This window comes from Capra hircus, chromosome 27 (genome assembly GCF_001704415.2).
Source record: "Capra hircus breed San Clemente chromosome 27, ASM170441v1, whole genome shotgun sequence".
Taxonomy (NCBI): domain Eukaryota; kingdom Metazoa; phylum Chordata; class Mammalia; order Artiodactyla; family Bovidae; genus Capra; species Capra hircus.
In genome coordinates this window covers 25,603,545-25,622,323 of record NC_030834.1, presented here as the reverse complement: position 1 = coordinate 25,622,323, position 18,779 = coordinate 25,603,545, and the positions used below count along the sequence as shown (strand labels likewise).

The 18,779-nt window shown below is 41.8% G+C and overlaps 1 protein-coding gene across 1 annotated transcript in view; it reads left to right on the top strand.

Annotated features, from left to right (window-relative positions):
• The window catches only part of MTMR7 (myotubularin related protein 7), a 100,401-nt gene extending 82,786 nt beyond the window's left edge, over window positions 1-17,615 (top strand). The window contains exons 8-14 of the mRNA XM_018041918.1: window positions 6,220-6,329; window positions 8,042-8,167; window positions 9,727-9,776; window positions 11,811-12,011; window positions 13,449-13,589; window positions 15,493-15,619; window positions 16,569-17,615. Coding sequence (XP_017897407.1) covers window positions 6,220-6,329; window positions 8,042-8,167; window positions 9,727-9,776; window positions 11,811-12,011; window positions 13,449-13,589; window positions 15,493-15,619; window positions 16,569-16,931 — 1,118 coding nt within the window. The 3' untranslated portion in view covers window positions 16,932-17,615. The remainder of the gene's footprint in view (window positions 1-6,219; window positions 6,330-8,041; window positions 8,168-9,726; window positions 9,777-11,810; window positions 12,012-13,448; window positions 13,590-15,492; window positions 15,620-16,568) is intronic.

Here is an 18,779-nt window from a genome sequence, read left to right as displayed (position 1 = left end):
TGAATGTTAACCTTGGTTTCTAAGTTCTTACCCCAAACTGTCTTGTGGCATTCCCACCTCCCAGTGAAAAAGCCCTTTCAGTTATGTAGCAATTGTAACTGAGTTAAATATGAAGTGCTTTTCACAGAGCCTTTCCTTACTTGCCTCAGTATGACACCCTACGGATCCATCCCTGTTGCTGCAAATGGCATGATTTCATTCTTTTTAATGGCTGAGTAATATTCCATTATAACACATCTGGCTCCAAGTTTCCCGTGAAATATTTCTTTCTGCCCAGAGTTAATGTTGCAGGTCTCAGCCCCACTGTCCTTTTCATCTGAAACTTTTTTCCCCCCTCACCTCCTTACTTTATGACATGATGGCTAATTCATCCTGGAAGTAAAGAAATATAAGTTAAAACCTCAAAATACCATTTTGAATTACAGTTTTAAAATTCAAAATTGAAAAGTTAAATTTATTTACATATTTAAATTTAAACTGGAGAAGGAAATGGCAACCCACTCGCAGTATTCTTGCCTGGAGAATCCCCATGGACAGAGGAACCTGGGAGGCTACAGTCCATGAGGTTGCAAAGAGTGGGACACGACTGAAGCGACTTAGCATACATGCACTGCTCCCTTATGGGTGGCTTTTCTTAATTCCTTTATTCAAGAGATGTGAAGTAAGCAGCATTTCAGAGGCAGGGAAGCGCATGCCCTTGTGGTATGGTCTGTGTCCACTCAGCACAAGTTCATCAAACATAATTTAATAAACCACATGCCGGGCCGGGTGGGTGTTTTCTCAGCAAGTTGTTTGACAGAGATACAAGCCTCAGCCTGACAGCGATCAGATGGGAGCGGAGTCAGAGCACGGGAACAAAGGCCCGGTGCCCAGTCAGCAGTTGGGACAGTACTACAGTGAAGGGCTGTTTATAAGAGTCACTGGAAACAATTGGGATCTTTATAGCAGGCCCCAAGTGGTAACCACTTTTGTCATTTGTCCTGGAATTGGGGGCAGTGATGATGGAGAAAGTTTTGTGGTGAAATCAGCTGGCCCCAGAGACATCTGATCTGTGCTTCTCTGTGAGGCCCGATTATTCAGAACCTTTGTTGGGAATGAAGAGACTGTTGAAAGCAGGGAACTTGGAGTGCGTCCCAGGAGGCACCGCTGTAGCGGGTACTGTGGGCTCATGGCCCCTGCTCTGGGGGCCCCACCAGAGGGTCTCAGGGGCACTGAAATCTAGAAGGGAGCAGTCCCCCAACACACCTGGCTCCAAGGTTCCCATGAAATATTTCTCTCTGCTCAGGATTAACGGTGCAGCTCTCAGCCCACTGTCCTTTTCATCTGATACTTTTCCCCCTCACCTCCTTACTTTATGAGATGATGGCTAATTCATCCTGGAAGACATGGTAGAGTTCAACCTTTTATATTCAAATTTTTCATTTTTAACTATTTTCTGTAGTATTGCCTACAAGTTTATGCTACGAAGTTCTACCATATACGAGCTAATAAAAAACTATAATGGTTGATCTTTTTTTCAGTTTTCTATCTTCTGACTTTCCCCCAGTATTAATTTCCTGAGATTACTAACTTATTAGATGAGAAGTAGCCAGTAAGACGTGGCTGATAAACCTGGTCATTGTCCCTCGGACTTGCCCAGTGAGGTTTGCAGTGAGTGTTCTGTTAGAGCAACCGGGCTCTGCATCAGGCTCCACTGGTTATCAACTCATGGTTATTTGGCAGAAAGAAATCCATCAAGAGTGTGACCCTTGCTCTCTGTGTTGTAAGAGGATGGATAATGTGGCGTGAGAGCGCTGGATGGCGGTGCCTGGGGTAGACAATAGGACCACAAGCACCGAGGCAGAGAGGAAAGAGCATGACCCTTTCAGGGGGTGTGCATTGTGACCAGGATTCCTGCTCGGGGATTCCCTGGCTGAGTGACCAGGGATGATTTAGTAAACCTCTTTAAGCCACGCTTGCCAGTCTGAAAATTGGGAGCGAACATACCCTGTATGGTGGACAGTGGATGTAGAAGAACCCAGCACAGTACCTGTTTATGGTAAATACTTCATCACTAGGAGCTACGTAGTTATCTCAGACACTCATCTGTACATCAGACAGTTACCGAGAGTTTTCTTTATGCTGGGCATTGCAGAGAAAAAAATGTTTCCTTTAGTAATACAAAGTGACTTTTGATGTAGGGCAAAAGTAACAGTGGGAAGAGAAGATAATGCTTGCTTACAAGTGATCTCCCTGCGGGCTATCCTTGGGTGAGTCATATGGTGGGATGTTTTAATTGGATGTCAAAGCCAAAGACTTTGCCTCTGGGTGACTTTAGCAAAGGAAAGGACAAGAGAAAACAGATTTAATGAGAGAATGACTATTTTTAATCCTAATTATGCTTTACCTTGATGATCCCCAGGACAATTCAGGTTAAACATTTTCACCCTCGGAATTATCATTTCTGTTTTGTTCATCTTGACAGCTAGTTTTTTTGATAACTAAAACATTTACAAAAGGAACACTTGGAGAAGAAAGTGTCTCCCATAAAACTAAAGATAGACATGATTCATATTAGGGAGTACGCGAGCAGTTTTTCCATAAGGCTGTGATTGAGATTAGGCAATTCAGTCTCTGCTTGCCAGTGACAATGTGGTTTCAGATTCAGTGAGCATGTTGGTCCTGGCAGCTTTATGGAAAGATTCTCCATTCGTTATGTTCCCAGCTACACATGCTGCTTTTTTCACTACTTCTGTTATTTGCTGCCAACATCTTAATCTTATGTGATTCGTGGCCATCTCTCCAGCATCTAGTCACTAATATCTTATATCCACCTAGCTTCCCTGCTCTCAGGGCGCTTCCTTTTTCCAAACTAGACTTCTCTATTTCCATCTGCCTTATATTTCCTATTTTAGTCTTTGTCATTCCTTAAGCCCACCTGCAGCTGAGTCCCGAATTGAGGTGGCCCATTTACTTTTCAATTTTAGATCTTAGAGACGAGAAAGACCGTTCCACAGGGCTGATCTCCACCCAGCCGCTCTGGAGAAAGAAATGAGCTTCATGTAGGAAATGGCAAAGGAAGATCACCAGAGGTTAATTTTATCCCGAATAAATTTCCTATTTCCTCAGGTACCATAATAATCTGTCTTTTCTTTTTAAATGTTGTTTTTATGCTTGTGGGGTATCTATAGTTACCCTGTTCTGTATAAGACCAATGTCACTAGACCTGGACATTAAACTCCCTGTTAGTAAGTCACAGTTCGCTGTGATCCGGGCCGATGCCTGCCTCTGAGGTCAACTGAAATGAACTTTGTTCAGTAAAATGGTTTGTCTTTATTGGTTTGGGTTTGGCAACAAGGGTGAATGGATCAGTATTTCCACCTTATCCTGAGTTTATCCAAACAAACCCACCAGTTTTACATGTGAAAATTCAGGCACTAACTGTTGGAGTCTCAAGTGTACCCCCCATCTGACCACCTGTGGGCTGGTTGCTTTCAAGAAGCACCCCTCAGCATCTGACAGCGAGCACGCTCTCAGTGAAAAAAAAAAATGCATGAAAGCCAGGGTGGCTGTTCCACCGAACATCCCATTTAGATGTAACTAAAAGCAGACGTGTTAAACAGGGAGCCGTCCTCAGTGTGAAGGGAAGCAGCAGCTGGCCCCCTGGCCGCAAGCTCGGTGAGGCGGCGGCCTGGGTATCCTCTCCCGGGGCGCCTTTTAGGGCCTTGTTCTCTGAGCGGGCCAGTCCCCTCTTGCCTGTTGGCCCAGGCCGCTCCCTTAGCTGGAAAGCCCGGTATGTTTATTTTTAAACGTGCTGTCATTTCCACACCTGGTGGGAAGAGAAGGCGCACGGGATCATTTGTTCTTGGATTGAGCTTCAGAGTTTGGACACCAGGACATCCCTCCCACTCCCTGGACTTTTTGAAATGGAGGCGGATGCCAGCCAGCCCTGAGCGCTTTCAAACACCCAGAAAGTCGAGCTGGTTCAGTGAAACGTACGTTTGCCAGTCATCGTTATCTGTGGAAGATTTAAAGGCCTCAGTGTGTCCTGAGAATGCTTGGTGGAATGTGTGTATTTAGGATGGAGTTGAACGCTCTGGGTCACGGCCAGGGCTCGACAGATGGACCAAATGGCAGGCGCCCGCGGGAGGGGCTGCATCGCAGAGGGTGTGGGGATGTCCGTGCGCCACGCGGAGGGCGCGTGCGGTACTGCTGCCGGCCCCATCCTCAGCTCTGAGGACAGATCCGCTCCCCGCCCACCTGACTCAATTTCTCACCAGGGCCGCACGCATTTTTCAACTGCAGCAGTTTCGGTGCCTGTCTTCAAGCTGCGTATGTACATAATCCCCCAAGGTCACGGGGAAGGTTTTCCCAGGGGCGCTGTGGCAGGATTGTTTTATGGCACCAACTTCTGCACGTGCTCCTGTCTTAGAGATGCTCCTTGGCCCAGGAGTGAGCCAGCCATCCTTTCCCATTTCCCCTAACCGACTGCCCCTTTGCCACCTTGCAAAAGGCAAACACCTTCATGCTTATCATGGTGCATTATTCCACGGTGCATGAGAGGGTGCGTGCTAAGTCGCTTCAGTCTTATCCAACTCTTTGCGACCCTATGGACTGTAGCCCGCCAGGCTCCTCTGTCCATGGGTTTCTCCATGCGAGAATACTGGGGTGGGTTGCCATGCCTTCCTGCAGGGGATCTTCCTGACCCAGGGATTGAACCCGTGTCTCTTACATCTACTGCATCGGAAGGTGGATTCTTTATCACTAGTGCCACCTGGGAGGCTCCATGGTGCATGAGAGGGCACAGCGTTTTAAAAATCATTGGAGAGGCCATGTGTGCAAAAACTTTGAAAACTGCAAATCAGGTTAATTTTACTTGAACAAACTGAATCCCTGCTGGTGGAGACGGGGCAGCACCATGGTGTCAGGCAAAGGGACAGTGCCTTGAATCAGAGTGAAGCCCATTTCTCCTGCTTGGTGTCTAGCTCAGTGCAGGCTTTTGGAAGGAAGAATTTGGAATCTTGGCTGAAGATATTCATAATACTGTTTTCTTATGAAGGGTTTTTTTTTTTTTTTTTTTTTTTTTTTGCTGGTAATCTTGGTGTTATTTCATCATCGCTGCCATCTGTGACTCAATTTTTTTGTGTGTGACTCAATTTAACTGTTATACTTGTGCTTTTTTGTGTGTGGTTCTTATGTTCCAGGAAATATGAGTGAACCTTCTGTTATCTGGCATATTTGAGGGAAGGGCATCTGATAAATGGTTGTTAACAGTTAATATGTATTACAAATGCACAATGCTTTTAAAAGACAACACATTTAAATCTGGGAGTTTAGAGCTGGAAGGGCACTTAGATATAATTTAGTACACTTTCCCTATTTTAAACATGAAGAAACCAAAGCCCAAGGAAATAAACAAACTCGATGCCCATTATTTAATTTCCTTGATTAACTTATAGGATCCCTCAAAAGAGCTTTATAGGTATGAACCTGGTGAACTTTGGAATGTCATCTTTATGTTGTAGTCAGAACACTGAGCCGTAAAGCTTTTTCATGCTTCATGTTAACTAAAAGAGCAGCTCTTGAGAGGGAACCGCCTGTGATGATATTATAGAGGTGTTTACACACCTGCCTTAGTTTTGTAAAACACAGGTATCTTTGGAATCCTGGATTATCTTCATTTTCAATCAAAGGTAAAACCCCTAACTTGATGCTCTAGAGGTGTTCGGAAGTCTCATACTTAAATTTATATCCTTTACTCCCTTTGAGGGAGGGTTGCTAGCAGGAGGAGTTTGATAATTTCCATTTAAGACTTTTAGGACAGTTCTTGGTGATAGACTTCTAGTTGGGAAGGTGCTGGAGTTCATTATTTAAGTCTTTTCCTCCAGAGCACTCATACTCAAGTGCTCCTTGGTGGTCCACTTTAAATATATTAGCTGGAAGAATAAATCTTACTTTTACTATGGCAACATTCAATGATTTTTATAATATTAGAGTTTAAACTTTACAAATATAATACTTCTGAACAGATGCAATGTGTCCCCTGTGAACAAAGAAGACAGAGAAGGCTTACTTGGAACTGGTTCAGTGGAATGACATTTAGCAAGCTTGGGCATTTATCTTGACTCCTCCAGAAAATGGCTACAATGAAGGAATCATTAACAGACTACCTGCAAATATGATCACATGTACAGTGAAAGACGCCTGTATTTTGCTTCTGTAACACAGTTTATCTTGCAGTGTGTGAACTTAAATCTCCCTCCATGAGTGATTTTCTGTGGGGACTGGAGAACTCTGGCTGGTTGAGGCACATTAAGGCCATCATGGATGCAGGAATCTTCATTGCAAAGGTATGCGATTGCAGAGAACAGACTATGGGGTAGAGCAGTGCACTGTGATACCGGACAGAGATCTGGTTCCCTTCCATGAACTCCCCTGTCCTAAGCTGGACGATACCTGGCTCGGGGAGCTGGCTTTGCAGACCTCCATGAAATCTGCCCTTTGAAGACGGGATTTTATGAAAGATAGAATGATGTTCAGTTGATAGTGTATCATCAAGGCAATCAACTGGTAAAATACTTTCACAGCAATCTGAAGGTAGTCTTCAATTATGCTTGGTTCTGGGTGGAGGAAAGAATTTTTAAAAATTATTAATGATGTTTAATTTTCTTATCTTCATTTGAACAGGAACAATGGTTTGCTTTCAGAAATTAGGAAGTAGAGAAAAGAAAAAGGGAAATAACCATTCGTGTTAGAGTTACTTACTTCTTGTCCTTTTACATTTTGTAAAAAGAAAAATCAGTATTGAAAAATGAATGAATGAAACATTATGAATAATTCAGGCACTAAACAAACCTACAAAGATGAAAGTTTGAGTTATCCCCCCACACACAAAAAAAAGTTATCCCAAAGCCTACCACCTAGGAAAAAACCTTCATTAATATGGATGAACATTATTGTAGACATCTTTCTGTACATAGATAAGATATAAATATTTTTATAAAATTGGGACTATATTAGTTTAAAATAAAAGCATAAAATTTACTTTGCATTTAATGGATAAAAAAGAAACTGAAGTAAACTGGGAGGAATTATTGAGCTTTCACTATAAATGTTTTCCACCACAGAAATAGTATTTCCTAAAAGATACTTCTAAGGTTAAGAATAGAGATTATTAACAATAAATTAACAAATTAATGTTTAAAGAATTGGAATATAATTGCTTTACAATGTTGTTAGTTTCTGCTGTACAACAGAGGAAAGAATTTTCTGTGAAAGAGTACATCCAAATGTGAGTCACCAGAGTGACCCAGGCTCCAGGCTCCCATCTTAGCAAACAGCTCCCCATTTTTCAGCAATGGCATAAGCGAACGTCATGTTCCTGAACCTGGTAGGTAGATTCCGTTCTGCCAGAGGAAGATTTTGCTGTAACTTTCATACAAGCTATTTTTGAATGCATAGTCTTATTTTGTTTTATGGTGTTTTTTAAAATAAATCCCCCTCAGATTTATTACCTGAAGACAAACATCTTTTCTGATGACATGGTATGCTCCCCTTTATTAGATAATTCATTATTTAACAAATATTTATTCAGTGCCAGGCACTTTTGCTTGGCTTTTGTTCTTTTATCTCTAACTTCACTGTTTCAGTTTATAATTTTTGTCTTTTCATTTTTGAGAATGATTGTGGCCAGCCACAGCTCCAGCATTTCAATTGGAAAGGCTTATGGTGGAAGCTGGGCGGGGCCCAGAGGGGTAGAAAGTAGTCTAGGAGACATTTGTACAGGAAGCTTGCTTGTATGAAGTTCAGAAGCTAGGCTCCTGGCTTCCGGATAGAAGGGATGGGAAGCAATGCTTTGGTGACCAGCCCAAACTGCTCCTTGGCTCCGCCCTAACTAGATGGGTATGTGCATACTCAATAAATGCAGGAACAGGGTTGGGTACTGATTTTTCCTTTTTGCCTGGAAATCTTTTTTTGATTCTGTGAGTACAAAACTGAACCTAATCCTGATTATTTTTTCTGTTGATTGCCATCCTTTGTGACTGCTGATGCTGTTTTTCAGGCAGTTTCAGAGGAAGGGGCCAGTGTGCTTGTTCACTGTTCTGATGGCTGGGACAGGACCGCTCAGGTGTGCTCGGTGGCCAGCCTCCTTCTGGAACCTCACTACCGGACTCTGAAGGGCTTCATGGTGAGTGCGGCCACCTGGCCACTGTCCTGTGCACGCTGTGGCTGGGCAGAATGGACTTCTGGCAATTAATAACAACTCTTCTTCCCTCCTCATCAATGTTATTTTTCTGTCAGTAGGTCAGCAAGATTAATTAAAGGGGGAAAGGTGAAATAAGCTTGGAATAAGATGAATTTCTGGGATTTGGGAGCCAATTCAAATCGATGCTATTAAAGGTGAATTTGGGGGCAAATATATACATTCAGCAGTTTGCAAAATCGTTTCTTACATCATTTGTATTATGTTTCAAGTTTTATATATATTTTCAAGTTTGAGGTAACACAGGACTATAAAACAGAAAACACTTTTCAGAAAAAATATTTGGAGGAAAAAAGCTATAGGAAAACGTGTTTTCACTTACTGCTTTTGTATTTCAAACAATCCTTCACAGTTGTGGATGAGAATATTGAAAATGTCAGTGTCTTGGGGTTCTTTCCCGAAATTGTTGAGTACATTCTCTCCTAGATGTAGCACTTTTTAGGTATGCATCAGAACTTGATGCATTGCTTCAATTGCAAGGTATCTGTGATATTTGTGTAGGTGTCTGGAAGGGGGAAGCTTTGGCTAAGCTGGGACCATTTTCTTAGAATGACTACAGGGACTTCCTAGTGGCTGGGAGCTTATCTGGTTTCTGCCTTTTAAAAAAAATTTTTCGACTGACATTTGAAATTTTATTTACTTTTGGCTGCAATGGGTCTTCATTGCTGAGGGGTTGGTCTCCTTTACCCCATCCTTCACCACTGGCTCTTTTTGATTCCTTCCCATTAAATTTATAGGTTTTCAAGGCAAAACTTAAATGAATTTTTTTTTTTTTTTTTTAAGAAAAGAGCTCTGGCTGTTTTACAGCATTGGTGATATTGACAGTATTATCCTATATAATTATTTTCTAAATTCCAGGCAATTTGAGAGTATAAATTTGTGTTACATCTCTGACTCCACAGCAGGGCTGAAACTTTCAGTATGCTCCAAACCCTCCTCATTCTAGAATTCTTCTAAAGTATACCAAAGATCACTGGAAAACTTTCCTTAGTCTCTTGTAAAGAGGTTGGTATTTCATATACTGTTAGGCAGCATGGGGTACTGACTGAAAGTTGGACTTGATGGGGTGTGATGGTTCCTGGAGCTAAGTTATCAGGTGGCATTGACCACTTTCTAAGAGTGTGATATTGGATGAGTAACCTCCTCGTTTCTCCCTCTGTAAAATGACAGTGATAGAACACCTCCTCCCCCTCACCCCCGAGAATGAGATGGTACATGAAGCGATATGAACAGTGCTTGTCAAGAGCATTCTGGGTGATGGCATTACATCTTCCCACGTCTACTCCCGTTTATTTCTCCTGCGGAAGACCTTCAGCTTTGCCCTCTGATGTGCACCTGTGTATGGGTAGATAGTGTTCGTTCATTTGCAGGTTACCAAGGGTAGTGAATTGCGCTCCAAGAACTTTTAAATCCTTCAGAATTACTGGTCTGGTCTCTTACTTTCCCTCATTTGCTTCTCTCCATATTTATATTTTCTTATATAGGTATTAATTGAAAAGGACTGGATTTCCTTTGGTCATAAGTTTACTCACAGGTAAGAAGTGTTTTAAAATCTTATGATTTTAAATTGTGAATTTAAGGTTGAAAAAAAATTGTTTCTGAACTTCTCAATTGAGTGGGGAATAATAGCCTGTTTTCAAAACGGCTTTGGGTATCTTATTCAGAAAGTTAAATTTTTGTTATATATGTTGTATCACAGATAAAGAAGTTCTAACTTGAGAACTCTTGGTATTTACTGAACAGAACTAACTGATGTTAAATTTTTCCAGATGAGGCAGAGAAGTTGGTTCATTGACCTAGAAAGGATAGGCTCACTCTCCCTTCCACACGTATTTCACTTACTAGATTATTCCATTTTTCGAAGTGCAAATATTCCCTGTAAGCTACACATTGTAAAACGCCTGTAGAATAGTTTCTCTTTGATCTTCTACCCTGGGAGTTAAATTAGGCTCATCCTACGGCATTTGTGTCATGGGTGAGGTCTGTGCCAGGTGTCTCTGGGAAGCTAAGGTGGGACAGCAGCCTGGGCTTTTGAGTCCAACAGGTCAAGCCTCAAATCCAGGCTGTGGCATTTACTGTGTGGCTGAGGGCCTCAGTGTTCTCCAAGTGTTGGTCTCCCACCTGTGAAAAGGGGAGCCTTTCCCTATTCCCTGGGGTTATGGCAGGGGTTTTAAAACCGTGTATGGGATTAACCTTAGCCTATCTGAGGGCTTTCAATAAACAGAAGCTACTGGCCTCCTTTGGTTAGTGTGGAGAGTAATGCCTGATGGGTGCTGTGCTGTCTTTAATCCCTGAGTGTTATTAATACAGGTTGTAGCTGGTATGGTCTCATCTTTGGGGCTAAAATTTATATTTTTAGGCAGCATGCTGATAATGTAGAGGCTTTGATACACATTTTTGATTGGTTGAATGTTTTCTTAAATTCTAAACTTATGGAGCTCCTCGTATTTATTCTTGTAGTTTTTGCATTTAGCGTTAGTTTATCATTTATTGTGGTGGTTTCCTGGATTTCTATTTCTATATTTTTGCAGGAAAGCAAAATGATTTGACTTTACAAATGAGAAAATTACCAGGGAGCCTTAAGATCACATTGTTGTTTTCAGTTGAGGTGGGGGGGTTCTACTGTCTGCTAGGCACCTAGGACCTCTGAGAGAGAGGATCTGGGGCAGGAAGAACATGGAAGTGGCTGATAAGTGTGTTTTATGAGGAAAGAACCTATTGGGCAACCCCTTTATAAAGTTAACAAAGGTGAGTAGGACTAAACCCTTTGAAGGGTTCCAGTTTCTAGTATTTCCACCCTTGGAAAAACTAGTAAAGCAATCCTTCCTCATCTTTATTCCTTAAGTTGATTATCCATCGCTTGAAAGATGACATTCTGTATTGTTATTCTGATTTGATGGCACCCAAATCACCCTTCTGGATTCTTTCTAAAATTCATGTAACAGTGTAGAAAGACTGGGCAGCTGTTCAAAAATCAACACAAACGTGAGGAAGCAGATTCTGATGTACTCTTGAAAACAACAAAAGGGGAGATATAAAGGTATGAGGGAATCTGAGGTCACATGGAAATAAATTATTGACAAGTTTTAACACTGCTTTAAAAATGGAAATACCCCTTGAAACTTGGGGAATCAGTTTTTTAAAGTTGTTTTTCTTCCTAATAAAACCATGCAGAAGTGAGAAACTCTAAAGTGGCTTAGGCATTTCTTTCCACTCTCCCATGGGTCACTAATTAAAATAAAGTGGAAGACATTTCAAGTTTTGGATGTTCTTTTAAAATCAGAATGAAAGATTGCTGCTTTTCCCTGTAAAGACTCCTGGAATTTTATCTCTAGCACTAACATTTTTCTTTTATAACATAAATATGTCCCCTCTCTGTCCAGACTTTTTAAATTGTAATGCCAAGAAAAACTTTATATTAAAAGTTATGTTTTCCCACTTCTTTTGCGTTCCAGTTTATAAGATAAGATCTGTTTAGGAACTAGGGTTGCTTTTATAGCTTTCTAATTAAGGAAGAAGAAAAAAAAAAAACAATCTGCTGTAAAATCTCTAATAATTTGTTTTACAGATACGGCAACCTAGATGGTGATCCCAGAGAAATTTCTCCAGTTATTGACCAGTTCCTTGAGTGCGTCTGGCAGTTAATGGAACAGTTTCCCTGTGCCTTTGAGTTCAATGAGAGGTTTTTGATTCACATTCAACATCACATCTATTCCTGCCAGTTTGGGAACTTCCTATGTAATAGCCAGAAGGAGAGACAAGAACTCAAGTAAGTGTTCTGGTGTTTAATTTTTATCTAAAGATTTTGTGACTGAGAGTTTCAGATGGTCTTTCACAATTTTGAAGCCTGTTTTAGTTACACATCTCCACTGACAGAGTAACGATTTTCCTGACATCACTTTACAAGTTTAAGGCCATCAGCTGACAAAGACAGGCACAAGTCCATTTTGCCTAGTTCCTGCCTAATGTCCACAGGTAGATAGGTAAACTTCACACAGATATGGAAAGGAAGCTTCTTGGAAGTCAGGGAAAGTGATTTTTGCATTGAAAAGGAAAAAGTTACACAGCTTTGGTGGATATATTCTCATAATAGTTGCAAATATAGTAGTCCCTCCTTATCCATGGGTTTCACTTACCACAATTTCAGTTATCTGAGGCCAACTGTGGCCCAAGATTAGATAGAAGATTCCAGAAAAAAATGATTCGTAAGTTTTAGATTGTGGGCCTTTCTGAGTAGCATGATGAAATCTCTCACTCTCACTCTCCCACTCCATCCTGCCTGGGATCACCTGTTACTTAGTAGCTGTCTCAGTTATCACAATGCTTGTGTTCCAGTAACCCCTGTTTTACTTTATAATAAAGTTCAAGAGTAGCGACGCTAGCAATTCACATATTTTCTCAATATGCTTAATTTACAAATGAAACTTTATGATAGGCATGTATGTATAGGAAAACACGGTATATACAGGGTTCACTACTATCCATAATTTCAGGCAACTACTTGGAGTCTTGGAACAAATACCACACGGGTAAGGGTGGACTACTAGACTGCTTTGAGGGAAATGTGGACCCTTGAAAAAGTCAAAAGCTTAACAGCAAAGTGACTTAAGAACTGTAAATGAAAGAACATTTTTGAAATTTTTATAAAACAAATTAAGGTGGTATATAGAATATCAGATTTAATTTTGCAAATGATCAGTTCAAATAAAACTGACTCCAGTTTTATCCTGAGTGGAAAGAACATGACTTTTCCTGGTAGATACAATTCCTGATAAATGGTACATCCTGTAAGCTCATCTGTTTTCTTAGGTATTTTGTGATTTGTTGTGCTAGATTAGCAAAAGGGACAAATGTCATAGGAATACAGTGACGATTAAATGAGAGAAAATATGTGAAGCATTTAAGTAGTACCCAGCAAACAATAATAATCCAGTGACTATCTGGGGGAAATTTTCAACAAAATGCATGTGGTTTATACTCAGAGGGATGGGACATCTTAAGGCAAGATGTCCCCAGAGAGCAGGGGAGCTGCGACTCCTGCAAGTGCTCTTTTGCTGCACCATGAAGACACAAAAGACTGTTAGTTTCCCTGCTAGAGAACAGGGACCCCTGATATAACAAGTTTTTATTCCTTTCCAACTTTAATATGTCTACTATTTCTAAGAACCAAGGGAAGTCATTTTAAGGCTTATTTTCTTTATAACAGAATTCAAGAAAGAACATACTCTTTATGGGCTCACCTGTGGAAAAATCGGGTTGACTACTTGAATCCTCTGTTTAGAGCGGATCACAGTCAGACCCGGGGAGTCCTTCATCTCCCCACAGCACCATGCAACTTCATGTACAAGTACGTAAACCTCTGGGACCTCACTGGGTGTGGTTGTGCCTTAGATTCTGGCACTGTTTACCACATGGAGGCTGAAGGGTATGTAACACTGAGCTCCAAGGCATTTTTGCCCGTTTCCTGTCCCTTTCTTTCCCCTCTAAATACGGAATTCTCTTTAGAAGTTGATGTTTTGTAGTAATGATATCCTAAGAATGTAAGTTTCACTTGTATTTAAAAGTGAAAGGAGGAGAGGGAAGAAGGACTGAATAAACCAAGTGCCTGAGAAGTTAAATGTGGAGTCACAGGTTTAGTTAGTGGTCATGACACAGCTTACCTTCTTTTGCTGCTGAATCAAATGGAACTATTGCCCTGTGGAAATAAATTCAAGATTGTCTCTACTGGGATGGGAGAGCCTGCTGGTACCCAACAGATGCTACTAGGCCTGTAGGCTCTCTTTTATCCTTGGGTTTTTTCCTCTGGACTTGTATAATACAGAAGGGTGACTCAGAGGTCAGGAAAAAGACAAAGTTACACAGAGATCACCAAGAGACCACATTCCTTCTCCCTCCCTACCTCAGTACACCCTTTAGTGGCTTTTCATCTCTAGAGCTTTCATTTTCATTGGGTTGGCCAAGAGGTTCGTTCTGTATCAATAAACCCAAACGAACTTTTTGGCCAACCCAATAATGACTTCAATCCAATTATTTCCCCAGAATTCTATAGAATAATATTAATTCTGTCACACTGAAAAAAAAAAAGCCTCATGGTTTGTGTGAACTGGCAGTTTGAGACCTGTTGAGATACATACCCTGCAGTCAACTGTACTGCAACCAGTTTATTAGCTCTAGCCACTCAACATGTACCTTACTGAGGCTCAAGCACTGTTCTAGGCACTGTGGATAAATCAATGAATGACACCAAGTCCCTGCCCTAGTTTTCTGAGTAAATCTACAGGTATCCGTATGATAATGCTATTCACAGGCATACTTCTGAAATAAGGTGGGTTTGGTTCCTGGCCACTGTGATAGTGAGCACTGCAATAAACTGAGTCACAATTTTTTAGTTTCCGAGTGCATATAAAAGTTCTATTCACACTACACTGTAGTCAGTTAAGTGTGTAATAGCATTATGTCTAAAAAAACAATCTAACAATGTTAGATACCTTAATTTAAAAATACATTATTGTTTAAAAAAATGCTAACCTAATGCTAGCCTTTCAGTAAGTAGTACTAGTAGTAACATCAAAGATCACTGATAACCATAAAAAAAGAAAAATCTTGAAATATTCTGAGAATTACCAAAATGTGACACAGAGACACAAAGTGAGCAAATGCTGTTAGAAAAACTGTGCTGATAGACTTGCCACAGGCCTTCACTGTGTAAAAATGCAATCTCTGCAAAGCACAGTAAAGCAAGGTGCACCTGTATTTTTATTTGCATTCCAGTATGCTTTACTATATGTATAGGATAAAAACGGGAGGATTTGTTGCAAATGTAAGTAATCCTAGTGGCAGTCATTTAAAAAACCTCAAATTTAAAAGATTTCTAAATGGTGATATAAACACTAATTTTCCAAGTTGACTTTCTAACTAAGTCATCATCTTAAGCCAAAAAAAGAAAAAAAAGAAAATGGTAACATGTACTATTACAATCTCTTTTAGAAAAATATATTATGTGCCTTTTAATTCAGTACCATCTATTCAAGTAGATTCTTCATGAATTTACTCTCCCCAAAAGAAGTTGACTGATTCAAGAAAATGAAAACATTAACATGAAATTACTACCTCAGTGAGGGGCTTTTTTGAGCCGGTACTTCGCATTTGGTTGTTACTAGGACTATGGTTTGAAAGATACCTTGGAAGACTTAAGAATGTGCATGTACAGACTGTGACACGGTTTCATGAAGCTCTGCTGTCCTCCGCAGGTTTTGGAATGGAATGTATAATCGCTTTGAGAAGGGACTGCAGCCTCGACAGTCAGTCACAGATTACCTCGTGGCTGTGAAGGAGGAGACTCAGCAGCTGGAAGAAGAGCTCGAGGCCCTGGAAGAAGTAAGACAGTCGCTCTTGCTCACCTTTTTTGCTGACGATTGTGGCTCTGGGAAAAGCCTCTCGTGGCTCAGGATGTGTGAAATGCAGCAACACAGCCATTTCATATTTTTGTGCTCAGTTGCATCCAACTCTTTGCGACCCCATGGACTAGTCTGCCAGGCTCCTCTGTCCATGGGATTTCCCAGGCAAGAATACTGGAGTGGGTTGCCATTTCCTCCAGGGGATCTTCCCGACCTAGGGGTCGTACCTGCATCTGTTTGTGTCTCCTGCATTGGCAGGTGGATTCTTTACCACTGTGCTACCTGGAAAGTCCTTTCATATTTTTAGCCAGAAGGTAACCTGAAACACAATCCTACCAGGTGAACAGTCAGATCATCAAAGCCCAGATAGACACAGTTGATGCATTTCAGACATCTGGTTTGGCTCACTTCCATAGTTTGCTTTGGGGATGATGAAGATCTTAGGAAACAAGATAGTGGTGAATGGTTGCATAACCTTGTGAATATACTTAAAAAAAAAACAAAAAAAAAAAACACCTGAACTGTACACTTTAAGAGAGTGAGCTACTTCTATCTTAATTTTAAAAATTAGATAATAAAAACCTTATTCCTAATTTTTTTAAAAATGTACTTTCAGTTCACAGGATGAAAATCACTATGTAAAACCATACGGGTACAGAAAGAAGGATGACTGCTTTTTGCCAGGTGCTTTACCTAGGCTGTGTTTTCTGCTTTTTTATAGAGTGCCATCCTTACATTAGGAAGAGGGCGAGCCTCACAGAATCTAATTATTTGTCCAGAGTCATAAAGTCTAGCTTTGAAACCAAGTCCATCTAAATCCCATTTTCTTAACATTTCACCCAGCCGGGAGATAATACTAAAAGGCAGGCACATACCAAAAAAGATACCTTCTTTATCACTGTTCCCTGAAACTGTGGTTTCTTTTCTAGAGGCTGGAAAAAATTCAGAAAGTGCAGTTAAATCGCACTAAGGTGAGGAGTAAGCAGAGTGAGCCCAGCAAACACTCAGGATTTTCTACCTCGGACAACAGCGCAGCCAACACCCCTCAGGATTACAGCGGCAATGTGAAGTCCTTCCCGTCCAGGAGCCCTTCCCAGGGTGATGAGGACTCTGCTCTGATCCTCACTCAAGACAATCTGAAAAGTTCAGACCCAGACCTGTCCGCCAACAGTGACCAAGAGTCAGGGGTGGAGGATCTGAGCTGCCGCTCCCCCAGTGGTGGGGAGTGTGTGCCGAGCGAGGACAGTGGCAAGGACCGGGATTCCGACGAAGCCGTGTTTCTCACCGCCTGAGGATCCCCCGCCATGGAGTTCCCAAGTAAAGGACACACAAGGAACACTTTCCAAAAATAAGGGAACAGTGCAATCTCAAATAAAAACAGCCCAAGAAATGGTACGGGTCGTCGAAAATTATAAAATGTAGTGATGAAAAGGAAAAAAGTCCAACTTCGAGTTCCTTTAGGTGTTGATGTACAGGAAACAGCCATTTCTTTTATCAAGCAAATATAAGGAAAATTGTTCCCCATTCTAGACTATGGAGGTTTTATTCACTACAGAGCAATGACCTCTGCCATCACCCGAGGTTATCAATTCACATCTTCCTTGCCTGCAGCTGCTCAAAGTGCCCTGACCACGTTCCTGCACACTCGTCTTCAATCTTTCCTTTTAATTCATTTCCAGATGAATATTTTGTTTCCTCAAACATTTGACACTTCCTTCCTTGACTCTGTTATCAAGATTTTTGTTAATAGATATATTTCTGTAAGAGATGAGCTTTGTAATTCTGCTTAAGCTTAGTGTTCAGATTTAATGATCACTTTTAACTTTTCCTTAGAGATAATGTATTTTGAACTGTTATAATAGTTTTGTTGCCTTTCCCTGGAATTTCATATTTCTCCTATTTAAAAAATGCTAAAACTTACCACACACTTTTCTCTAATACCAGTCTAATACCCAATAAAGCAGAAACAACATTTATGCTCTAGTTCTTAAATATGATTTTGGATCACATTAGCTTCTTAAAAAAACCTTTTATTACTAGTTCCAGAAACTACATTACCAAGACAAGGGGGTCAGCCCCAAGCCTGATTCCAGAAGTGTAACTGTATAAAGGTACAGGGTACCACTTCAAAGAAGGAAGCAGCTCACTGAAGAACCAGAGAACACTGTTGTCGTGTCTACTTAACCACTGGAATACGTTTTGTCATTTGTCACTTCGCAAGTTGTGTCAACATGGTTAAGTCAACACTCTACCTGTGGAGCCCATGAGTCTCAACCACTGGCTCTGTTCATCTGCAGGGTTGCGTTGGCAGTGCAGTCTGAGCAGGGAGTCTGACAGGGAGCAGGTCTGCCTCGCTGGGGCTGCCACGGGGGAGCTTTGCTGGCTCTGGAATCTGGTCTGTCCCCAACCAGGCACAAGAGCTAAGCCTCCGCCTTTCCTGCTGCAGATTGTGGCTTCTGACCCCTCCTGACCAGAAAGCCTGTTGAGGAGAACTTGGGAGGTACCTGAAATGGGCCTTCGCAGTCTTTCCCAGGTGGGAGCCAGAGCCTCACTCACTGGGAAGCATGGCTCCCAGCCCCATCAGACAGGAAGGCCTGGCGAGAACACCCGGAAGCTGCACACCCCAGCAGATCTTGAGCAGAGAAGCGGGTGGGCAGAGCTGACTGTCCTGAGAGCAAAACCAACCGCTCTGACTGGCCAGGAACTGGGGGGGGCACAGGTCAGTGTGAGACCACAGACATAGCATTAGTGATTTTCAAGCTGCTTCTCCTCCTGTGCTTGGGCAGGAAATTTGATCTGCAGCTGCACTTACTGCTGCAAACAGCCATCAGCCTCTGCCCCAACCAGGGAGCTTTCCCAGAAGAAGTGGGAAGCCGCACAACCCATCTGATGGCCCCGCTGACCGCGGCAGCTGAACAGAGCACAGCCCATGGCCTAACCTGTCTGCAGAGTGAAACTGGTTGCCAACACCTTCCATGGACATTCCTGCCTGACTCAGGTCCCCAAACGATGAGCTGTGCAGGCCTTGCATCCCATCCCGCTGCCCATCTTAATGCTGAGTACAGCGTCCAGTCCCAACTGGGACTGGACCCACCAGTCCACACAATCCACCACAGTCTCACCTGAGTGGGTGGGGAACC